The sequence below is a fragment of the Lytechinus variegatus genome, chromosome 19 (assembly GCF_018143015.1).
Source record: "Lytechinus variegatus isolate NC3 chromosome 19, Lvar_3.0, whole genome shotgun sequence".
Taxonomy (NCBI): Eukaryota; Metazoa; Echinodermata; class Echinoidea; order Temnopleuroida; family Toxopneustidae; genus Lytechinus; species Lytechinus variegatus.
The window spans coordinates 22,566,642-22,593,361 of record NC_054758.1 but is presented as its reverse complement, the minus strand read 5'-3'; the positions used below and the strand labels follow the sequence as shown (position 1 = coordinate 22,593,361).

General features: G+C 36.1%; 1 protein-coding gene across 1 annotated transcript in view; it reads left to right on the top strand.

The window, feature by feature from the left end:
• Window positions 1-24,279, top strand: part of LOC121406186 — a 53,154-nt gene extending 28,875 nt beyond the window's left edge. The window contains exons 4-13 of the mRNA XM_041597209.1: window positions 3,663-3,781; window positions 7,594-7,639; window positions 9,108-9,226; window positions 9,972-10,038; window positions 12,419-12,541; window positions 13,285-13,373; window positions 16,029-16,168; window positions 16,894-17,533; window positions 17,950-18,106; window positions 23,051-24,279. Of these exons, the coding sequence (XP_041453143.1) occupies window positions 3,663-3,781; window positions 7,594-7,639; window positions 9,108-9,226; window positions 9,972-10,038; window positions 12,419-12,541; window positions 13,285-13,373; window positions 16,029-16,168; window positions 16,894-17,533; window positions 17,950-18,106; window positions 23,051-23,149 (1,599 nt within the window). The 3' untranslated portion in view covers window positions 23,150-24,279. The remainder of the gene's footprint in view (window positions 1-3,662; window positions 3,782-7,593; window positions 7,640-9,107; window positions 9,227-9,971; window positions 10,039-12,418; window positions 12,542-13,284; window positions 13,374-16,028; window positions 16,169-16,893; window positions 17,534-17,949; window positions 18,107-23,050) is intronic.
• Window positions 24,280-26,720: the final 2,441 nt, after the last annotated feature.

The following is a 26,720-nucleotide window of genomic DNA, read 5'->3' as shown; positions in this document are numbered from 1 at the left end:
GGATTAAAACGAGTCAATTCATAAAAAGATACCATTGCAACATTTTATTAATATTACTGAAATACATTTATAGGGAATTATGTTTTAAATGTTTTTTTACGTTACAGCTATAACGTAAGTGAAATGTTTTATAGTAATGAGAAAACCATTTTTATATGATTTTAACATTTCCCATAAACATTTTTATGATATTTTGTCAATGTTTTGTGCCACGGAAAATGGAGTATATTGGTAAAGCAAGAAAATTGGAAGGTAGTGACTTAATTGACCTCAAAAGGAATAGAATTCCCGGATCATATACACACCAATAATATAAGCCTCGGGTAAGTTGAACTGGAGTTATCATGTTGAGAAGGAAAAGTTAACGAATGGACGGACAGACGGACACCGAGTGTGTCCTTCATACGGGCGGGCGTAAAAAGACGATATAGCCTACAGGGGCAGGCTGTTGCTGGAATGATGAACAGGGAGAAAGGGAACAGAGTAACACTAACAGGCATATAAAATATTTAAGGAAGATGCAAGGGGGGGGGACTGAATAAGATTTTTCAGAAAGTGCTGATGCTAGGCATTTAAAGCAGGGCCACTTGCGGGTTTTCTTTTTCCGGGAAGGGGGGTTCAAGATGGCCGATCGAAGAGAAAAGAGGGAGAAGTAGGAGGAAGAAGCCCGGTGGGGTCACTGAGCCACAGAGGGGGACACGTATGACCGTTACCACAAATGCAAGTGACCCCCTATTGCAGTCAATTTCAAGGACATTTTGTGAAATTTACCCCCTATTTTCACGCAAAACAAGGACAAAATTGCGGTAAAATGGTACCTTGAAACACCCCTAATTATAAGATTGTAAGGACACTTTTGCCCATTTCGCAAATTTACCCCTATTTACCGTATTTCAAGGACAGGGCATTTACACCCTTTCCTCAGAGGAAATTGCAACACAGGTGTCAGAGTGGTCCTTAAAGATGACCAAGAGCCATGTCATACTGATACAATAATCCAAAAGAACTTTATTTATTTTCTTGAAAAATAAGAAAAGTAGAATTCTTTGTAAAAATAGATGTAGAGTTGTCCATATAAAGATACAGAGGATGATGCGCGTACCCTCTGCGGCTGGTGACTCGGCGACAGATTTTACTTCCCGTAATCGTTCTCCCCTTTTTCCTGACCCCTATTTCCATCAGATCGAGGACGGTGAGCACCCCTATTTTCACTACTTCGAGGAATGTTCTGTCCGCGGACGTTCTGTGAAATAGACCCCTTTTCCCGCGATTTTGGTAACGGTCATGCGGTCCCCAAGTCATATAAGGAATGAAGGATAAAGAAGATAAGGATACAAGAGAAGCAACGGATGATATGTTGAATGAACGAATGAAGGTGATAAAGGTAAAGAAAGAAGAAGAACAGGAAGAAAACAAAGTGAAAGACATAAGAATTGAATGAGAATAAATAATATACGAATGATGATATTGAAAAGTAATCTTTTTGGGGTATAAAATCATGTGTTATCGATAGCGATAAAATGAAATATGATGGGAAGTGAATCATCTTTGAATAAAAGACGTAACCGATAAACGTACAGAATTTTACAGAAAATGATGGAAATCAAATTTACTAGTTCTTCGAATAAACAACTAATTAAAACACAGAACTGATGAACAGGAAAATGGAAAGCAAATATACTCTTCTGAACGTCGGAATGATGGAAAGTGAATCTACTTGTTCTTGGAATGAACGATGTAACAGATAAAATAAAAATACAGAATCGTTGAATAGAAAAATGAGGGAAAGCGTTTTTTTTTTCTTTAAATAAAAGACGTAACTGATGAAACAATGAAAAGAATTGATGGAACTAAAAAATGATATGAAGGTAATCAACTCGTTCTTGCAGTGAACGATGCAATTAAACTATACAGAATTGAACAGAAAAATGATTGAAAGCGAATGTTCTTTGAATAAAAGACGCAAGTGATTGAATGAAAAAAAAAACACAGAATAAATGAACAGAAAATGATTGAAATCGAATCTTCTTTGAATAAAAGTCGTCAGTAATGGAAAAACACAAAAATATTGATGAACAGAAAATGATAGTTAGCAAATCTAGTAATTTCTGTTCCATTCTGAGTAGATCTCGTATCTCATAGGTTGTTTTGTTTATTTAAATGTATGATTATTCTGACTTAATTCTAAATCTCTATTTCATAACTTCATAATAAAACTCAAATCTGAATTAAACTCGTCCTTTGAATTGACTTCGTAACGATTACATGAAAAAAAGTCAATCAATGAACAGAAAAATAATGGTAATCTAATCGTCCTTTAAATGAACGACGTAACAGAAAAATACAAATACAGAATTCATGAACAGAAAAATGATGGAAAGCGAATCTACTTTGAATAAAAACGTAAGTGATGAAATTAAAAACAAAAAAACACAGAATTGATAAACAGAATATGATGGTTAGCAAATCTACTCGTCCTTTAAATAAACGACGTATTACTGATTAAAAATAAAAAAAAACAATGAACAGAAAACGATGAGCATAGGCGGCGGGGGGGGGGGGACAGATCCCCCTAAATTTGAGGTGGGAGGATGGTTCCCCTCTAAAATTTTAGTTGATAACCTTTTTTTTTTCTTGTCAAATTTTTTAACTGCGTCCATCACAAGATTTCAGGTGGACCCCTCCTATTTTTGTTGGCTTCCGCCGCCTATGATGGGAAGCGAATCTTCTTCTTTGAATGATGAATAGAAAAATGATGAAAATATTCGTTCTTTGAATGAAATACGTACCTGATTAAAATTACAGAATTGAAGAACAGGAGATAAAAATAAAAGACATAAATTATTATCTACTCCTTTTAAACGGAAGACGTCATTGATAACATATACACTGAAAAATAAACCTTTAGCTAGCTTCATAAATAAACAGTGGAAAGGGAATCTACTCGTCCTTTAAGCCAAAGATGTCACAATAACTGGGTCACTCGGTCAGGAACTGGGCACATGGATTTTTAGCGGGAATTTTTCTGATGCGCGCGCTCGAGGCAGTTTTTCAACCTACTGTCTATCGGGTTGATATTTTGAAGTGCAAATGACTGGATGGTAGATTAAAAGAGAATTGAACAAAGTGGGTTTAGCCATAATGTTGTTAGCCCATCTGATAAATAGACCAAGTGACAATAGAACATCCGTCAGTAAACTGACGGGATCGCATCGGGATCGCTTGAGATTGCGTCTTGTTTTTACCAAAAAGTGTCTAGTGTTGAGGCGAAAAGTACATGGACAAATGGTGATCAGATCTGACTAAAATCTCGTGTTTGACGTGATAATTGGGCCTCTCTTCAGCCAGCGGCCTGCGGGAATTACCGCGGGAATTTCACACGTGAAATTGGCTGGCGGTAATTTTTTGGTTCACGCCTGTCTCGCGGTAGGTGCGTGACCCCTCGGGAGGGTGTCAACTTTATTCCGAGCAATACTGTAGCCCTTGATGTCATGGCCAACATTATGAAAGAGAGTCGATTAATAAATTACATGTACACATGAACAAGTATGTACATACATGTACATAGTTTCATCTACATGTACATGTACTAGCTGTTTCTAACATACATGTACCTGTCCAAATTACCTTCCCCCTCTCCCTTCCATCCCTCCAACCTGTAGGTCAATCTCTTGGCTCGTTTGGAACAAGTTCTGGAGTACTGCTCACATCGTCTAGACAACAAGATCATCTCATTTGAAGTTCTACTACTCCTCTCTGTGGTGCTTGATCCTCATGCAAGGTGAGTTTACCAGCTTTCTCTGAGCCTGCATGATCCTCATGCAAGGTGAGTTTACCAGCTTTCTCTGAGCCTGCATGATCCTCATGCAAGGTGAGTTTACCAGCTTTCTCTGAGCCTGCATGCTCATGCAAGGTGAGTTTACCAGCTTTCTCTGAGCCTGCATGATCCTCATGCAAGGTGAGTTTACCAGCTTTCTCTGAGCCTGCATGCTCATGCAAGGTGAGTTTACCAGCTTTCTCTGAGCCTGCATGATCCTCATGCAAGGTGAGTTTACCAGCTTTCTCTGAGTCTGCTTGATCCTCACGCAAGGTGAGTTTACCAGCTTTCTCCGAGTCTGACTTTGCCAAGTCTCAAGATTCAATATTCCTAGAGCAATGCCTATTCATTCCTCTTACCTCAGGTAATGTCAAACATTCACATAATTTCTGTACATATGTATCCCTGCGATCTTAGAAAAATCCATATTCTCAAAATTGTCAAAATTGCATTATTTATTTATGCTCGTTAATACTATACTTAGGTTTTCTTCAGGCATTTTCTTGAGAATTTTTATGCTTACTTTCATGCTTGCCAAATCCTTGTGATTGGGCTAGTGTAAAACACTCATAGTATGATTAGGATAGATGCTTTTATCTTGATGTGTAGTCAAACCAGTTATTATGTAGGTCCTCAATTCACTCATTCTAGTCTCAACACCAGTCTGTTTCCACTATGACCAAAGACAGAATACGTACATGTAGGTCTACAGTGTATTTATACTCTTTTTTTTAATGATCACATACCTGCTTGTTTTAAACCATGTACTGTAATGGACATTAATGATCACATTCAAGTAGCATTCAGGTTTTACATACATGTAAATCTATTTTCATTGTCTTTTTCACTTTTGCAATGATTAATTGCAGCAAAGTTTTGTCAAAAGTAGTAATTCTAGATTTGGACCCTTTTTGTATGTCACCTGTGGTGGGATGCATGTTGGTGTTGATATATACCCTTTTTAGACAGGCTAAAATTTCCTTAACCCCGTACTATTGGTGGGGCTAAATGGCAATTTAGCCCCACCTATAGTACGGGGTTAAGCTTAGCCCACTTTCGTTTTACACAGCGTTTTTGCAAAGTGGGCTAACCCCACCTATAGTACGGGATTATTTGGCCCTGCAAAAAAGCAGGGTTATCCCACCAATTGCGGTGCTAAGAGCAATAGTACGGGGTTAAGATCGCATGTGTAAAACGAAAGTGGGCTAAGCTTAACCCCGTACTATAGGTGGGGCTAAATTGCAATTTGGCCCTACCTATAGTACGGGGTTAAGGAAATTGTAGCGTGTGTAAAAAGTGTACGAGTGAAGCACTTGTACTACGAATGATCGACAAAAACCACTAGTCCGGGTTAGCGAGTTTCGTGTGTAAAAAGCAAGCATTCCTTATCCGGGGTTAGCAATAACAATTTGGCATGTGTGAAAAGAAAAAAAAATAGTACGGGGTTAAGGATAGTACGGGGTTAGCGATAGTCCGGGGTTAAGAAAATCCTGTGTAAAAAGGGCAATAGTGTCTCCAGATCTACAACATTCAGGCTGTGGTTTATTGTGTGACCTAATAAGCTAGAAACACAAGCATGAATCATGATTCAAAACAAATAAAAATCACAGTAACTACAGAATTTACTCGATCCTCTATCGCTGTTTCTCCCTCACTTCAAGCCTAGCCAGTGTGCATTGAAGTATGCAGTTTGACCCAGAAATTATAGGTCAACTTCTGTACTGATTTTAATTTTGCAAAAGGAACACAACATTGATTTTTAATGCATGTACATACATGTAGGCTACTGTGTAAAGCGAAAGTGAAGAATACAATCAGCAAGAACATGGAAATAGGCTGGCACAACAAGGTCATTTAGAATCAGGATTCAATCACAGTTATGTTTAGTTGAACTTTTCAAATGTGATTCTGAAGTCCGTCTTTCATAACCTCCCTTCTTCCACGTTTCATGTTCGTGATTTGAAAAGCGTTTACATGTACTTTTTACTGCTGACTAATGTGACTATATTATAAAACAACCATGATTCTGTAGAAGCAAGTTCCAAAACCTATTTCAAATTGTGATGCAAGGGTAAAAGATTGTCTCCACCCTTAGTGTCATTCCTTTGTTCTCTTTATACTATCTTCATCCACTTTCTTTTCCTTTATCTCCCTCCCTCAATCAGTCTCTCTCTCTCTCTCTCAAAGTCTGCATTTAATAGCAAGAACCTTTAAGGTCTTTATTAAAAAAATGAAAGAAAATTCCCTCTCATCTTGTATCCACTTTAAGGGGTAATATTGCTCTGCATGGAAGCATGATGTACATGTATTCTACCCGAGAATGACACTTAATATTTTCACTTCAAATTCTCTTTTCTGCTGTGTGTGTTATTTCAAGCCAATTGGGTCAAATTAATATAATGCATTTTCGAGACAAGGATGAGTCATAGAGGATGAGAGGAGAAAAAAAAGAGGTCGAGCGAACCCATGTACTCCGACTACTCGGTCATTTGCCTTTCATCTGGCAAAATGAAAATGATTTACAGATACAACAAAAGATAGCTTGTTATACCTAACATGTAGGATGGAGCAATAGAGTGGAAAGAGGGAGATACATGTACAGTGTACATACTGTACAGTACTTATGTCGTTCTCTTATAATGTCAAACCCACATTTTCGCATCCTAAAAGGTTCGGGAGACACACCCATATGACATGGTCAATGCCAAGTTCAAGTTGCGTCCCATATATACATATCTCTTTTTAAATGTAATATGTACATGTACAACTGCTATGCAAGATAAAGTAATAGAGAGGAAAGAGAATGTGGGGGGGGGGGGTTGGCAGAGGGGAGGGGGGGTTGAGTGAGAATTTATCTGTAATTATAAAGATGATGTACAGTTCAGGGGGGAATGATTATTTTTGTACATGTATGTATGTAGAAAATTGCTAGAAAATACAGTGTACTGTAGTTATAACAATAGGAACCTGTGTACACTGTACATGTGTGCCTGTTCGCTGTCCATAACAAATGAACTACAGTTTATCTAGTGAAATAGCATTGATTGCTTCAATAGGCACACACTATTAATTCTGCAACTATTGTAAAAACATGTATTGTTCTCATTTTGTTTCCCATTCCTGTCTATTGTGTGCTCTTACCATAATTTATTTTCTTATCCCCCCCTCCCTCCATTCAAGTCAAGTCATTGAAATGACTAATGGAGCATTGCATCATACTTTTTATGTGCAATAAATGGCACATTGATAGTACTTCTGGTTGTCACAAAATATATGTAAATCATGTGTTGTGCAATTCATTTCAAATTTGAAATTGATCCCCTTCTTTCAACAAGGTATGTAATTTGATCCATTGAAGCAGTATCAATTGCAAAAATGCAACAGAAATTCATGAAATTGGTTACAAAATGTTCTCATAACACCCCTTACTGCCTGATATTGTAAATGTTCAATATTAGTTGAAACAAATTGATCGCTCAATTGTGAAATTGCCCTGGAAGCATGTGGCATATTCTAGAAAAAAAAACCATGTTAACAGTTGGAAAATATTTCTGGTAAAAAATAGCTGCAACAACAAAGAGGTCTACATGTATATTTAAGGCTGCTCTCATTTTCTGGAACTGCTTTCCCATCAAAAATTTTCTGACAAAAAAAATTCCTGCCTGAGTAGTCCTGCTGGATTGTCATTTAGTACTTCAGTATTTTGATACTTCGGTGTCGGCCCTATATAAACTTTTTTAACAATGAACTTTTGTCTTGTTTACCTATGTTTCCAGCTTCAACAAAGCGGATACCTGGTCGTCTCGTTCCTCTTTCTCAAAGGTAAGAATTCATATAAAAAATATTTTGAATGTTGACAATGACTTACTGATTGCAATATGAGATTAAGAAATTAAATATCGAATGAATAAAAAGTTTGACATGTTCAAAGCACATACATAATTTTGCACAAAAATGCCATCATGTGAAGAGTGATATTAACATCCTTATGATCTCATTTTTTTTATCGTTTATAATAATTCTTTGCAATTTATGTTAATAATGACCCGTAGTCATTTCTTTGAATGTACACTAAAATTGCCCATTTTTATGCAATACAGAAAACTGAAAAAAAATCCCAGAATTTTAGGAAAAGCAAAAAAATCAGGTCCCTAAAAATAACAGCAACCGCAAAAATCATGAAAATCAAAGCAAAATCTAATGACACAAAATTGTGCAGATACAAGCATTGAAACTTACATTTCTCAAATATTTTCTCTATTTACAACTGCTTTATCATGATTTGTATAGGCACCACTGAACGCTGAATTTAATGTTTTAGAACACCAAAAAAGCATGGATTTGGCATTGAAAACTGCCCCAGGTCTCTTTTAACCCTAAAAAGACGGGGGGGGGGGGGGGGGGGGGCTGATTCAGCCTCCCCCCTCAACATTTTTTTATGATAAATCCGCCGCATGAAATTTTTTGACTGTTTCACTCACTGACTTTTTACATTCAAGTCTTGTGCAACTTTTGAGACCAAATTTGCGACCTCCGCATACGCGGTTCCGAAATTACATAACATTTCGTAAGTGCATGCAGACCCAAAACTGCACAAGAACATGAATTTGTGTACAAATCCATTGCAAATAGAGTTTTTAGCCAAAATTCATAAATGTATCATTTTTCCTTTTACTGATTGAAATTGATTAATTCCATCTTATTTATGGTCCAAATAAAGTCCCTGACAATTTCCATTGAAAAAACAATAAAAAGCATATAGTCAAAAAACAAAGAAATACATAAGAAATTTAGAAAACAATAAAATACATAAGAAAATAAATGGGATTTTGAAATTTTTTGGGACATTTGATCAGATTCATTTGAAGTGTCTGTGTACCAAAAATTAGCATTTTAGGGGCATTATTTAATTAATAAAAGCAAAATTTTGATTTTACGCCTAAATTAGCATAATTAATGAGCAATGAGATTTTTCGCAGAATTAGATCAAGTAGTTTTGTAAATTATACCATGGGTGACGCGCAAGCCAAGTTTCGTCGCGATCGCGCAATCGACGGCCAAGATCATAAGGGGGGCTGATTCAGCCCCCCCCCCTGTCTTAGGCATCGAAATAGCCCAGTCTATTTAGGGTTAAATGTACATGTAGACACCATCTTTCCACATCTTAACGGTAGAAGCTTCAGGAAACATAGCCATGTGTAAATCATGTTCAAGATAAGTTTTTCCCATCACTTCCACCAACAGTTATTATTTGATTTGTCTACTATTACCATACATGTTTTATCTGCAGAGTTCAGTACTGGCCCAGTTGATAAACCACTTTGGTGCATGTGGAGGATTTGAACTCGTCAGACAGAGATTGAGACAAGCTAGAGACCTCAGTATTGCTCATTTAGCAGCTCTTTTGAGGTGAGTATGAATACATGTATGTGATAGGATTTGATTAACTACATATAGATTAGAACTTTAGGTATTGCTCAATGAGCAGCTCTTTTTGTGATGATAGTTAGGTGATATGGGTAAAGGACGTTTTGATTAATTAGATTTGATTATTGAGTATCAATATTTCCTTCAGCAAGAAACTGATCCACAATGTGCTGCACTCAACCCAGGTGAGGTAAATGGGTACCGGTAGGAAGTAATTCCTTAAAAAGCTGTGTGCGCTATGAACGCCCAGCTTAGTTGGGTAATATAGGAGCACCTTGAGCACCTAACAAGGTGGATATGTGCGCAATATAAATATTATTATATTAAAATTTAATGAGGAGAGAAAGAACTTTGCTAGTTTCAATTGCTAGAAAAGGGAAAGGGAATACATGAAGGATAATGAATTAGTAAAAGAGATTGAAATTATGAAAAGAATAATGGGAATAGATTGAGTGAGATTGCTGTGAGTACAAATAACAAGAAGGGAATGAATCCCAGGGTTGGATCAAAAAAGGAAGATTTTTTTTATGGGATATGATGGGGGAAATTCAAATCAAAATAACATTAAAGTATAATAAACTTTTACCAGCGGGGGAAAGGGAGGAGTCATTTGAAGAAGAAAAATGTATAAGATACAGTACGAGATATACAGGGATACTGATAACTGAAATATTAAGAATTATGTATGACCACACATAATGACTTTGATTTGATATATATTATGCAGGCCTTTTGGACAGTGTTACCAGCAGCTAACAGCAGATACGATCAAAAGCTACTTCCTGCCGACAGTGGTAAGGCTACTTTTAGTACTTTTGGCAAAGATGATCATACTTGAAAAAAGAGCTGTGTTTTCTTTACGCTTATCTTTACTTTCTTTACAATGTTAACCAATGATTTTATGACACTACATGTACCAGTCACCATTCTTTGACTACCTGTTTCACCAGACATTCGGTCCACTGAATCTGTTGTTCTCTGGTGAAACAGGTAGTCAAAGAATGGTGGCTGGAACTGTAGGAAAGATGGCTACATTTTGCAAGGATAGAAATAAAGCTTCCTTGATTCAGTTCGTAGAGCTCTGATAGGCAACCATCCCATTGTCCAATAAAAAATGAATCAAATTATTTTTCACCATGTACAGAAGTAAAATTTTCCAGATACTAGAAAGACATACAATAAAGAATGTGGAGTTGAAAAACACAGTAGGGGAAGGCAGGGTAAATTATGAAACTTTTTGCATTTTCCATCTTGTTGTGCCACCGTCTGGGGTAAGTTGAGCCACAAAAACTATGTACAAAATGTAGGGGAAGAACCAGGATGTCAAATATTTAAATTCTTTTCATTTGCTAATTCTCTATAAATACTGACATCTAAAAGTAAAAGAACTGTCATGTGAATTTGCTCCTTTCTGCCTGCATATCAGTGGTTTTTTACGTTTTTATTTTTTATTATACATCACCATAAGAATTACCATGGCTCAACTTGCTCCATATTGATTTTGCTTAAATTACCCCAGTCCGAACTTATTGCGATATTTTCACGTCCACATATTTCTTATGCATTCATCATGTAAAAGGCTATGACAAGAATGAGAATCTACACTTGGGACTAACAATATTGTTCTTATTTCTATAATATATCTAAAGACGTTTGTGGGTAAAAAGCACTTATCTATTTCATACCCTTTTTTACTTTTTTGGCTGAAATTTGTATTTTTCCCCCTAAAAAAGTACTTTTTGTTTCAAAGTTGAAAACAAAGTGGTGGGGTTAAGGGTTATGTAATACCGTAAGTAATGGTGTATTAACCGCACCCGTGTTTTAACCGCACCCCCCAACTTTGGACTAAAAAAAAAAAAAATCTTCTCACATTTACATGCATATTTGAGGTACGAAGAAACAAAATCTAAGTTTTTTAAGATTTCAAAGTATCCAAAGAGATTACCGGTATGCAGAAATATGCTGTTCTTGATCAATTCATCTACAAATGTTAGAAAGAAAGAACGGTCCCGACAATATTGGCAACTTACACACTCGCTCACCTCACAGTCACAGTGTACACACACAGCACTGCCATTACGTTGCAAACTACGATACAGTACAAGTCATGCCAGTACATCTTATCAAATTATGATCTGTGTCTTTCCCAGCGTAGGAGGAAGAAACATTTACATTTCTTGCATCACAATCTCACAATCACTTTCAGAAATTTGATGTCTTAGCATGAATTTTGGATACAGGATTATAGGAAGATTCAAGAAACGAAGAAATTGGCATTATTTCCAGTTGTTTTTTACGGCTTCGTGCCGTCTCTCTCTCGCGTGGTTTACATTATGAAAAGCAAACAGGAAGGGAAAAAACAAGCTGGCGCGAAACGGGACTTTGAATAGCGCCAGCTTAAGTCGCACTATAACCACATTGCAACGCAATCTCTAGCTAAGCTCACTCAACTCTCGCTCAGCGGTGACAAAATATTACCGAGTATGCTTGGCGTCTCTTTTAAATTAGCCAGGGAACTTCACTACTTTGAATCGAGAATAAAGTCAAAATTAGTGTCATGAAGGTGGGTGTGTTTGTTATGGACATTTCATTAATATTGCAATAATCGCTTCCCATTACCCGCGGCTCATACCCCTCTAAACGACATTGCCTGGGCGGCTACGCCCGGCCACTCGATGTGTTGTGAACTGGTAGACATCGTACATGTACGGGAGGGGTTACGGCGGGCTGGCTCAGACCCGTCACCGTGTATAAACCGCACCCCCGACTTTTGCTTCTACCCCGCCAAGAAAAAGGTGCGGTTAATGCACCGTTACTTACGCTAGGTCATCAATACATGACACCACCATAATGTCGGACTCATTCATTATTGGCCTGGGGGTGGTGGCTCAATATGCCCCTATGCTCAACTTACCCCGCCTTCCCCTATATGCTAAAAACAAGCACTGTAAAATAAGAAATCAAATATTGAAATGAAATAAAGAGAATGAATACAATACATTAGTGTGCAGTAGTCTCCACAGCCTCAACTCATCAGTATCTTCTATTGTTCATTCCAAATTTTGTTTTTATATTTAACCAAATTTTCAGTTAAGGGGATGTTAGGGGGCACATTGGGGCTTCATAACCCTTGTGCATGTTCCTAATCATTTCAAACCGTTTTATCCTTTGTAGGATGCAGTATGTTCTCATCTCCTATCATGCTCAGACAGGCAGTTGTTTCAACAAGATATCCAGGTGGGGGATTTACAGGCCACTTACCTTGTTGGACCTCGAGCAGCTTACGTCATAGTGGAGGTAAGACACAAGTGTTAGGGTCATCGGATTGTTGGTGGTGGTAGTGATGATGGTAGTTATGATGGTGGTGTTGATGGTGGTGATGATGATGGTGATGATGGTGATGGTGTATTTTGTCATGATGTTGATGATGATGATTGTCATGATGTTGATGATGATGATTGTCATGATTTTGATGATGATGATTGTCATGATGTTGATGATGACGATTGTCATGATAATGAAAATGATTGTCATGATGAAGATGATGATATGGTGGTGATGAAGGTCATGATGATTACAATGACGACGACGATGATGATGGTCATGATGATGATGTTTACTAACATAGATTCCATGTGAAGTGGAATGATTATTCAAAGTGGCTTTAATATACCTTCTGAATCTGTCCATGTAGATATTGGTTTAAAACCAATACGATGCACTTGGAAGGTTTCTGGTAGGATCTCTCCAAGTCATTGGATTGGAGCTTATTGAGCCAACATTTCTCTGGTGTACATAAAAAACCTACTAGATTTGTGATTAGCAAATATTCAATGAGGCATAGATAAGAGTAATTTCACTTCCACCTGGTATTCTTTGAGGTGCCATAATGCTTTGTTACTGTCATGTAATACATGAGCAAGTGCTCAAAGATTTAATGGTTGCAATCTTTCTAGGAATTCAGTGCCCCTACTATCTCTTTCCCCCTCCCCCATTTTATCTCTCTCTCTCTCTCATGCTTTTTCTCCCTTATACTCCAGGCTGTAATGAATCTCTTGTCAGCTGTCAAGTCAGAAGAAGCTGAGGCAGAGGTCAAAGTTCAATATTGGCAAGACACCATTCTCACTAGGTATTACATATTTTTGACTTCCAGATGGTCTATCGCCACTTGGTCAACAGCACTTGGTCTAATTCCCCTTGGTCTAACATAACTTGATCTATCATGTCTTGGTCTAACACTCCCTGGTTTAATACCACTTGGTCTAATATCACTTGGTCTATTACCACTTTGCAAACATCATTGGTATAATGACAATGGTCTAGTACAGCTTGATTTAACACCACTGAACATCACTGAATAAGCTGTAAAATTCTACCCTTATTCTCATATATTGTATCAACAATGAATATCATATGAAGGATACCATACTATCATAAATCAAAGAGAATTTCCTGTTATTTGTATTTAGAAGAAATCCCTGGATCTTTGAATAAAATCTGTGTATATCCTGTTTCCTTCATCATGTTTGTGTAAGAGGAAGTAACACCAAATCGTTCAGGCCATTATGACTTTTACTGTCCGCACGTAGTAACTTCATTTTTTGCTTGGAGTTCCGTTTTGTTATTCATAATGGTGTGTTTACATATCCCAAAGAAAGTAAGTGTCAAATGACAAACAATATCAAAACATTGCATGCATTCATTTATTACACAGCGGAATGACCTAACATAAGAGAGTGATTAGGGCCCCTATCTTACAAGAGTTGCAATTGATCCTAATCAACCACGACTATGGAAAACTAGCAACCGCGACATCTATATTCATTTGTCTGTTAAAAACCATGCATGCATCACTGTGTTGACGATTCAATGTGCTGCTCTTTGTTAAAAAGGGACATTGTGTCAATTTCTAGTATGAAAAACTATGACATTGGTAGATTTCCATAGTCAAGGTTGATAAGATCAATCGTAACTCTTTGTATGATGGGACAGAAATCATGAAATACACAGGAAACGTTTGTATGAACTGAACAATAAACCTCTTGAAGGGTTAAATCAAATGCCTGTTTCTAATGAATCCAATGAAGCCTACATTGGTAGGTTGATCCTTGGGGGTTCTTTCACAAGCAGTGAAGTGCGACTTAAACCCTAAAAAGACTTGGGGGGGCTGATTCAGCTCCCCCCTCGACATTTTTCGCGAGAAGTCCACCGCGCAAATTTTTTGACCCCGTCGCTCACAGACTTTTTACTTTCAAGTCTCGCGCAACTTTTGAGACCAAAATTGTGACCCCCGGGTACGCGGTTCCAAAATTACGCAGCATTTCGTAAGTGCATGCAGACCCCAAATTACTCAAAAAACGTGAATTTGTGTACAAATCCAATGCAAATAGTGTTTTTAGCCAAAATTCATAAATTTATCAATATTTTTCCTTTTACTGCTCAAAATCAATTAATTTTGTCTTTTTTATGGTGGAAATAAAGTCCCCAACAATTTCCATTGAAAAAACAATAAAAAACAAAAAGTCGAAAAACAAAGAAATACATAAGAAATTTAGAAAACAATAGAATACATAAGAAAATAAATGTGATGTTAAAATTTTTTTGAATAAATTTGATCAGATGGCTATCTGGAGTATGTGAAAAAAAAAATTAGCATTTCAGGGGCATTATTTTATTAATTAGAGCAAACTTATGATTTTACTCATAAATTAGCATAATTAATGAGACATGAGATCTTTTGCAGAATTTGATGGTATAGTTTTGTAGATAATGCCAAAGGTAACGCGTGTGCCAATTTTCGTCGCGATCGCGCCATCGATGGCCGAGATCATAAGGGAGGGCTGAATCAGCCCCCACCCAGTCTTAGGCGTCGAAATAGCCCAGTCTAATTAGGGTTAAGAGTCATGCCAAAATTTCTTACACTTATGTATTAATAATAATAGGCGTTTATATAGCGCCATCTATCTATAAATATTCTGTTCTGAGGCGCGTTATTACTATAACCCCGGCTTTAGCTCAAGCTGCCTTTCAGCTCTATTTTTGCATTCATTAATCCTGCTGGGTACCCACTCACCTCACCTGTGTTGAGTGCAGCACAATGTGGATAAATTTCTTGCAGAAGAAAATTACACCATGGCTGGGATTCGAATCCACGACCCTCTGTTTCAAAGTCAGAAGACTTATCCACTAGGCCACAACGCTCCACAATCTTATCTATCAACATGCAGTAGTGTTAGCATGGTTTGCCACTGAGTGATGCCTGTATACTGCATGCAACTTGAAATTCAAGTGTGACTCTAAGTCACACTTTAAAGATAAATAAAAGTAGTACCAGTAAACACTGATTTCACAAGAAAGTGTGTGAAACCAACCTTAATTGTCACTATATCATCGAGGATCTGGATCTGGTACAGTTATTTAAACTAATTTAACTAAACTTTGTGAAATCTTGAAATCTACGCTGAAAAATGTTCACACTGAAGATCACCAGCACAGATAAGCGCACATGGGACAGTGTATTATTATTGCTTTGAATGTCGGCCCAACGTTTGACCCGAATCCTGTGCTTATTTACTAATTTCTCAGCAATTACACAATTTCTTCCAGAATCCTTTGGACATATATTTAATTTATACAAACAGACACTCATTTCATTGGATTATACAAATTCATTTTGAAATCGTTACCACAGCACAGCTGGAATTTATCTTTAAATCACTGAGCAAAAACTCCATAATAGCATCATTTGTGTTTTCAATTACTTATGATTTTATTTGTGTTGTAGGTTAAAGCATGCTTTAGAAGATGAAGCAAGCTCTGGAGAATGTACCCCCTCGGCTGGTACGGCCAGTCCTCAGGGACAGGTAGCCTCAAGACGTACGTCTCGAGAAAGTCAGAAAGACATCACTACTCCAGGATCTATCAGTAAGTTCCTAGGCCTGTATTCTGAACTTTGGTCTAAAATGGTGGTTCAACTATGGATAGCCAATTGTGTCATATTTAGTGCTTGATATATTGAAAACTGTTTTGGAATGATAACTGATGCTTTTCTATATCATTTAAGTTTGGAAAAAGAATAAAATTTCAAAAATATACATGTAAGAAGCTTGCAATGTAAAGTTTTGGCATTTATGGCTTCTTATAATCATAGCACTGACTTAGACCTTGGTCTTTGTTAAATAAGACTTCAAGATATATGAACCATAGTCTGTAGAATATATCATGGGGTGACGTCATCAATTTTCTTTCATAGCACTTCGGCACATTCATGCCCTTATGTGATAGAGCATGATGAATTGTCTTTATTCACCAAATTTGACATGAATTGGTTCAAAATGGCCAAGGTTACATGTATGGCCAAAAAACTACCAATAGGACTTATTAAAATCATGGGCCTGGTTCATAACTGTTTGGAAGTAAATGTTCAATGAGACTAAGTGGATAAATTGATAGATTTTAGATAAACTCTTATCATACCGCTGTCGCAAATTGTTACCTAATATCAATAAACCCCATAGATTTTTTTTAAATAATGAAGCTAGTTTCTTGCTGAAACTAGACTTGCAGTGGTATATCTAAAAGTTTTAGATGTTAATGAGTCACATGAATCCAGTGTTTCAAAAAAACTTTAATAACTTGTTCCTTTACAGATGATAGTGAATGTGAGATGAAATCACCAACCAGCCTGAGTAGTAGATCCTGTCAGACTTTACCTTACATGGTAGACTCAGTCCAGCAAGATACGTTAGATCTTATTGAACGACTAGCCAAAGAGAATGGCACTCCTTCTTTCAAAGACCCTCTAACTTCCTCATCACCATGTAGTCCTGCGGATACGTGCTCTGACTCCGGCACGATAGCTGACCCCACGGACTGTGCCTCGGCCTCGCAACAGATGATCACCATTGATATCGAACCGCCATCTCCGCGACCTCCTCATGCATCCACCGCGACCATGGATGCCACGATCGATCTGGACGTGCCCTCCACATCCTATGGGATCGTTGAGCACCCCAGCAAGTTCCCATTTGATCGGATGAAGCCGGAGTTGGTGTCTAGTGATGTCATCATCTGGAACCAGGGGCGCCCTTGCCCTACATTGCCTTGTGGATCAAGTATTCCATTGGAGAGTAAGCATCTTCCGTTAGGAATAGGGTTGGATTCTAGTGATACGTCATCCATGGTATCAATGACATCTGTAGCAAGGTCAGCAAGTGAACTTGGGACAACGTGTCGGGTTTGCTTTGAAGGAGAGACTTCATCTAAGAACAGGCTGATCAGACCTTGCAGGTGAGTGAATGATATTCATTGTAAGCTATGTCTGCAGATAAATGAGCTGTAAATTTTTAATTGAATTCACGCAGGTGGTTTTTAATCTGGTTTTAAACCATTGTTTTTTTATTCAGATTTCATGCATTGGTTATGCTTCATCTGGAGTGTTACTGAAAAAGTCTCCAACCTTTATCAACTTTCACTAAATTTACACTTTTAGGTGTATTTTCTGTGATTTTCTTTTTGCATATATATTTTTCACTGAATAGATGATTTCATTTGAAATGAATACTTCACCAAAGTTTGTTTAATGGTAATGAAACACACAAAGATATCCCCAAACTCACATTAGAAATCTTAATTTAATCAATTCCAAAAAATTCTGAGATTGTTAGAAATTTTGAGTAATATTTAATATGGTGATTATAATGCAGGTGTACTGGTTCAGCAGCAAGTATTCATCGTCAATGTCTGGTTAAATGGATTCAGATATCAGGAAATAGAACATGTGAGGTATGTGGAGCAAGGTTCAGTTATGTACCTCTCTCGGAACACATGCGAGGCGTCATGGATAAATTCAGGTCAAATCGGGTAAGCAAAATGAAATAATTTCACAAAGCCCCAAATTCACAAAAGTGGTTTTGAAAACTGACGGTTGAGTCTATGGTTTATGCAGATTTCATGTATGAATTACGCTTAATTTAGCGCATATCTGGCGCGTTTATAAAACATGTCCAATGCTGATGCGTGCTTTGTCACAGTACGCCAAATTGACACGTTACCATGGTTATCCACGCTATTTTATTCATGAGTCCACTCTTCAAACAGTAGACTCATGAATAAAATAGTGTATCTTACCATGGTAACAGGCGTCAATTTGGCGCACTGAGACAAAAGCGTGCATCATCATTGGCCATGTTTTATACACGCGCCCGATACGCGCTAAATTAAGCGTAATTTATACATGAAATCTGCATAAACCATGGACTCAACTGTGGGTTTTCGAAACCACCTTTGTGAATTTGGGCCAAAGTGTCCCTGAACCTTGAAGATCGACTCCCTTTTGCAGCTCATTCTGGGATAGGTGCAGTCAATGGCTGACATTGGAGATTATTTACAATGAAATAGAAGGGTGTAAAGGGAAAAACATGTCAGTTTAGTTTTCAATACTTCAAGTCTAGCAAGAGGCTGCTAACTTCTGATAGCTAGAATGGCAGCTGACTGAGAGGGAAGGTGCGTTGACAGCCGCCTATTTTCTGTATTTCAAAAAATGTTTAGATGTTTTTTTTTTTCAATCTCCCAACAGTTGTAAGTCTAGAATAAAGTAATTACTTGTTTGTTTTATTGGCAACCAACAAACTAATTTCAGATCATTTTAAGTCATTAACCATAAACAAAAATTGTCCGATACCAATTTATTAATTTTATGAAATACTAGTTAATAGTCCAGTAGACGGTCTCATAGGCCATGTACAAGACCTGGAAAAGTTGTTAAGTACAAGGTTTTTTTGTTGATTCATGTTCTAGATGGATATTGAAGTAAATTCAGCTTGGTTGCCACCTTGGCAACCTTGAGCAATTTTTTTAATTAGCCTAATTAGCATAATCAGCTAATTAGCATATGTACGATATGTAATATACTACTTCTCTTAAACAAGAAAGACTAAAAACATAAATAATATCATTTTTCTAAGAGGTCCTGTGGCGTTGAATCCATGCATAACAATATTTTAAATATCTAAGTTATGCAATTATCGTAATCAGCCTAATTAGCATAATGGGTTAATTAGCATAAGCGTAATACACTGTATATATGTATTTGTGGATGTCTATCCAGAAAATTCCCAATACGTAAATAATGCAACCCTTTTATGGTTTTCTATAGCGAGGAATTCATTTATGACATTATTTTTCCATTTTAACCAATGTAATCGCCGTAATTAGCATAATTAGCATAATGCAGTAATTAACATACATGTGTGTAATATATATAAAATACATGTTTCTTTGTCATTTCATATCGAGAATGCCCGAAAAATTAATAATACAGCTATCCTATGGTTTTCTATGCCGCGAGGAATTCATTTATGACTTTATTTTTTCCATTTTAACCAATGCAGTCGCTGTAATTAGTATAATTAGCATAATCAACCTAATGCACTAATGAACATATATATATATATATATATATATATATATATATATATATATATATTTGTCAAAGTACTACAACAGCCAGAAAACATAAATAATAGAACTATCATATGGTATTATTCTATGAGGAATTGTTTGGTGAAATTATTTTTCCCGTTTAACAAACGTTACTGTTTTAACTAGTGTAATTAGCATAATGCGCTAATTAACTTATGAGCAATATTTTACATGTTAATATATATTCCTTTGTAATTTTATATCATGAATGCCTGGAAACACGAATAGTACAGCTATCCTATGATTTCCTATGACTAGGAATTCACTTATGACATTATATTTACCTTTTTACCAATGTAATTTTCGTAATTAGCATAATGCGCTAATTAATATATGTGTGCAATATACATACATATATATATATATATATTCATTTGTCATTTTATATTAAAAAATGTTTGAAAACATGAATAATACAGCTATTTCATAGTTTTCTACTTTAAACAATGTTAATGGTGTAATTCGCTTAATTGGCATAATGAGCTAATCAAAGTGGAACGCCTCTGGCAGTCTCGCCTGCTTTACGCGATTTTATATAGCAGCAGTTTTGACTTTGAAAACAGCTATTGCAAAAAATATTCACGTAAGAACAATTCATAAGATGTCCATTGATCCAAAATGGCCTTAGACCATGATCACTATGACCTAACATGAGTGCAAAACAATCCTTCATCCTTGATTACCCATATGTTTATGTTTCATGAACTAGATCCATAAACTTTCAGATATGATGCCAAGTTAAAAAATACCCCTAACATGGCCAAAGTTCATTGACCTTATATTACCTTTGATATTGGTCATTTGATCTGACATGCGCACAGGATATACAAGGATAGGCCTACATGGTTGCCTTTTTGTCCAAGTTTCTTTAACTACATCTGGATCCATAAACTTAAAGTTATGACAATTCCACAAATACCCCCAACATGGCCAAAGTTCATTGACGCTAAGTGACCTTTGACCTAGGTCATGTGACCTGAAACTCAAACAGAATATTCAGTATTACTTGATTACCCTTATGTTTAAGTTTCGTGAACTAGGTCCATACACTTTCTAGGTTATGACGACATTTCAAAAACTTATCCTTGGTTAAGATTTTGATATATGTATTCCCCCAACAAGATCTTAGTTCATTGGCCGTAAATGACCATTGACCTTAGTCATGCGACCTGAAACTAAGGCAAGATGTTCAGTAATACTTGATTAATTTTATGTCCCAGTTTCATGAACTAGGTTCATATACTTCTAAGTTATGATGACATTTACATTGCTTAGTTTATATGATATCAATGTTGACGACGCTGCCGTCGCCGCCGCCGTCGGAAAAGCGGCGCCTATAGTTTCCCTCTGCTATGCAGGCGAGACAATAACTACAGTGACAACGAAATATATGTATTGCACCTGTATTTTAATTACCACTAACCATAGGATAGCTGTATTTTTTCATGTTTTCAGGCACACTCGATATAAACTAACATAGAAAAAAATGAAAAAATGAAAATCCATAATTTATTGTTCGAAATAGACATGAAATGAAATACTCCGAAAATTTGCTTTGCCCGATTGATCGTGGGCCCGGCAGCCGCTGAGCAGGGCCAGATCGACGAGGCTATATCCCTTTAATCGTTGAACGTCAAACAGGGTAGCAGCAACTCCCATCGTTTACGTCTTTTGGTCTGACGCGGCCGGGGTTTGAACCCCCGACCTCCCGATTGTGAGACAGACGCTCAACCAACTGAGCCAACACACCGGTCATATGAATATATACTTGATATATTGCACATAGATGTTTATTAGTGCATTGGGCCAGTAATTCTAATTAAGGCATTGACATTGGTTAAAATGGAAAATTACTGTCATAAATGAATTCATCAACATAGAAAACATTAGAAGAGCTGAATTATATATGTTTTCAGGCTGATGTAGACAGTACTTTGACACAGAAATCTATTCATTGCAAATATGTATTAATTAGCGCATTATGCTAATTAAGCTAATTATAACAATAACATTGTTTAAAGGAAAAAGATGATGTCACAAAAGAATTCCTCATCATCGAAAAACTATAGGATAGCTGTATTATTTATGTTTTCGGGAATTCTCACTCAGTATAAAATGAATATATATACTGCATATATATGTTAATTAGCGCATTGTGCTAATTATACTAATTACGACAATTACATTGGTTAAAAAGGCGGAAAATAATGTCAGAAATTAATTCCTCGTCATAGAAAACCATGGGATAGCTGTATTATTCATGTATTCGGGCATTTTCGTTATAAAATGACAAAGGAATATATATGTATTGCACATGTATGTTAATTAGCGCATTATGCTAATTATATTAATTACGACAATTACATTGGCAAAAAGAGGGAAAAATAACGTCAGAAATTAATTCCTCGTGATAGAAAACCATGGGATAGCTGTTTTATTTATGTGTTTAGCATTTTCGATATAAAATGACAAAGGAAAGTATATATTGCACATGTATAATGGTAATTAGCACATTATGCTGATTATGCTAATTACGACAATTACATTGGTAAGAAGGGAAAATAATGTCATAAATGAATTCCTCGCCATATAAAACAGGCATAGGGTAGCTGTATTAATCATGATTTCGGACATTCTCGATATGAAATGACAAAGAAATATATATTCTTATATCTATTACACATATACATGTATATGTGTTAATTAGTGCATTATGCTAATTATGTTAATTACAGCAATTACATTGCTTAAATTTGAAAAATAATGTCATAAATGAATTCCTCGCTATAGAAAACCCTAGAAGGGATGCATTATCTACATATTGTGCATTTTGGGGATAGACATCCACAAATACGTATATATTACACTTATGCTAATTAGCTCATTATGCTAATTAGGCTGATTACGATAATAGCATAACTTAAATATGTAAATTATTGCTATAAATCGATTCCTCGTCACAGGACCTCTTAGTAAAATGATATTATTTGTGTTTTTAATCTTTCTGGTTTAAGAGAAGTAGTATATTACATATCGTACATATGCTAATTAGATGATTATGCTAATTAGGCTAATTAAAAAAATTGCTCAAGGTTGCCAAGGTGGCAACCAAGCTGAATTTACTTCAATACCCATCTAGAACACAAATCAACAAAAAACCTTGTACTTAACAACTTTTCCGGGTATGAAAAATATCTACTGGACTACTAGTTAATGATATCATATACGATGAATTGTGATTAGCTTTGAAGTGTCATCAGGATTTAATCATTGTCTATATCCTATGTACAAATTTCATGTCATATTTTTCTTTGTTTTTTACAGAGATGGAGAAATGTGGCGTTTGCTGTTCTTGTCGGACTGGTGGTCATTCTTTATCTTATCATCTTTGCTGTGTTCCCTGGGGGGATAATGAACAATTAACCCCCTCCCCCCCCACTCCCCTCCCCTGTCCGATCCTACCCTCCACCATTCATTATAGATAACATTTATTCTACATATCCAGAATTACTATTACAAAAAATAAATATTCAGTGTAGATTCACACTCACTCTGTATAGGGTGTTCAAATACATCATATCTAGAGACTTTGTAACTTGTATTAGGATGTATACCCTGTATATATGTATAGCATCCCTGTTTATATGTTATCATTGTCTGCTCTAAACAGATTTGACAGAATGGGATATAGACATTGAAATGAGGTATGGGATTTCTATTGCCTCACTTTCTCATGACAAAACTTATAACAGGCTAAAGGGTTTCAGTCAAAGGCTGCCTTGCCTATCTGAAGTCAGTAGGGGCATTTTCTACAAACCTACAGACAATATGGGTTTCCTGAATGTACATGCGGTCATTCTTTATCAGATGAAAGCTTGGCAAATCCACAAATTTCACTTCAGATCTTCGGTGTCAAAGTTCAACTCTCACATAAATATGAATATCTAAATCAGTTATATCCTAATAACAAGTGCATGTCAATGGTTATCCTGAATACAATGTCTGTCCTCAGTTGATAAAGATACATATGATGCAACACTGAGCACATCGTGTGTCCTTAGTTGATAAAGATACATACTTGACGAAACCATGCATGCCTGCGTAAGAGGTCCCCAGTTGTTCCAATATAGGTTCATTACTAATTGGTTCGTGTATCGCATCCAATTTAAAAATTGATTGTGCTGTGTGCATGTATCTCCAGACATCAGTGATATGATATGCATTATAGTAGAATGGTTGGAGCCTTATAATCTTGTGGTAGTGACTTCCAATTTTTGAGAGTTTTGAGATCGAATCCCAGCCATGGTGTCTTCAGCAAAAAAATGAAAACTGTTGTGGTACCTTGCCCGAATTCATCCCTTGAAATGTCTGTGAAACTGGAAGGCAGCAGGCTATAGCCAGGTAATAAACGATAACTGGCACCTAAAGCAATCTGCAGAGTTTGTACGAGTAATTTATACGTTGCATTATAGATAAGGTAGTTGTAGGAATCGGGATTGTTAAACACGAAGTCATGTTATTGTGGAAAACGCTACATGCTCAGACTAGCATTCCGATCAAAGTGTGACTTACATTTGATCACTTTAGTTTTAGTTGATGGGATCTCTGCGAAAAGTCTTCTGTTGTTACTTTGGCAGACAGTGGGTGCAGTGTATGTGAATAAATGATCCCTAGCTTCTTGCCAGTTTATTAGATGAGATTGACTTGGAGTATTGTGATTGTACTATATCTTGTGTAACCGGGAATGCAATTTCCACAAGGGCCCTGCTGGAGAGTCCTGCAATATTGCATAAAGATAATGGAATTTTTGGATGGTTTCACTTTGGTCTCTATGGAGGTTGTTTGAATGGGTAATGGTATGTTTAAAAATGATTGCATGTAGTATGATATTCAATGCCTCTAGAAAGAACATACTAAAATATGAATGTATCGAGTCATTCATAGAATCATTCCTAAATTCCAATTTTAAATCATTGAAGATGTTTTGAAGTAATACTCATGTGGTGTTACTCAGCGATTTTTGTAATTAAATGCTTGAGGTTTTATTACAAGTTTTAGAAATGTAACTTTGTTATTCATCTGCATCTTTATTACAGTAATAGCTGGTTTGTCTCGTATGCAATGAAGCAAAATTTTATATTCATGTTTTTCTCTATGTTTCTTTATTAGGCTCAATTATTAGATATGATGGTATTGATATGATTGCATAAACCTGAACCCATTTGATTGATGAGGTTGTATATACCTGAATGCTCTCAATGGATATGATTGCATATTACAAGCTCAATGCAGTCAAATAGATATGATTGCATATTACAAGCTCAATGCAGTCAAATAGATATGATTGCATATTACAAGCTCAATGCAGTCAATGGATATGATTGCATATGACAAGCTCAATGCAGTCAAATAGATATGATTGCATATGACAAGCTCAATGCAGTCAGTTGATATGATTGCATATTACAAGCTCAATGCAGTCAATTGATATGATTGCATATGACAAGCTCAATGCAGTCAATTGATATGATTGCATATTACAAGCTCAATGCAGTCAATGGATATGATTGCATATTACAAGCTCAATGCAGTCAATTGATATGATTGCATATTACAAGCTCAATGCAGTCAAATAGATATGATTGCATATAACAAGCTCAATGCAGTCAATGGATATGATTGCATATGACAAGCTCAATGCAGTAAAATAGATATGATTGCATATGACAAGCTCAATGCAGTCAGTTGATATGATTGCATATTACAAGCTCAATGCAGTCAATTGATATGATTGCATATGACAAGCTCAATGCAGTCAATTGATATGATTGCATATTACAATTGATATGATTGCATATGACAAGCTCAATGCAGTCAATTGATATGATTGCATATTACAATTGATATGATTGCATATGACAAGCTCAATGCAGTCAATTGATATGATTGCATATTACAAGCTCAATGCAGTCAATGGATATGATTGCATATGACAAGCTCAATGCAGTCAATTGATATGATTGCATATGAAAAGCTCAATGCAGTCAATTGATATGATTGCATATGACAAGCTCAATGCAGTCAGTTGATATGATTGCATATTACAAGCTCAATGCAGTCAATTGATATGATTGCATATTACAAGCTCAATGCAGTCAGTGGATATGATCGCATATTACATGCTCAATGCAGTCAATGGATATGATTGCATATAATTACAAGCTCAATGCAGTCAAATAATATGATTACAGAAACCTGATTACATTAATCAAATGCAATCATTAGATATATTTACAAGCTATCCAGCAGGGCCTTTGATGAATTTGAAATAAAAAGAGAAAGAAAAATGAGAGAAGGGTTGATTATCATTGACAAAAAGGCTGAAATGTGAACAGTTTGAAGGAATGTTGCTTGCGATAAATTGCAAGTCAAGTCAAATTCTTTGAATGATATTTACTATTGATTGCAACTAGGTTTCTTGCAAATTTAGTTCACATGATGGAATGTAAGGTACCCTCATTTGAATGTATTTTAAAAGAAAAAATAAAACTTATACTCCATTAAAGCATACAAGCTCAAATGGTATAATTATGTATACAAGTATGAATAAACGCACTGATTTATGGTTAATGTCTTTAAAAAGATAACCGTTTGAAATTGATTTAGATTGTGCTTGACCTGCATTTCAGATATACTTGGTCTTGATGTACAGCTAATGCATGTAGCTATGTGTGTTGATTAAAAAAATGAAATGAGAACAAAAAAGCATACCTATTTTTATATTGTAAAAGATGAATTCTTGTATTTTATGTCATTTTCTATTTCTTGCATGTTTAGTATGGCATTAAAACTGAGAATATATGGTAACAAGATTCTCTGAAAGGCGAATATTTATCTCTTTACTGGTTTTAATATTACTTTTCTATCAGGGTTTTAGTTCCTATCAATCATCTAGTGTTCAAAGAAAGAAAGCAGCTCGATGCTACCATTTACA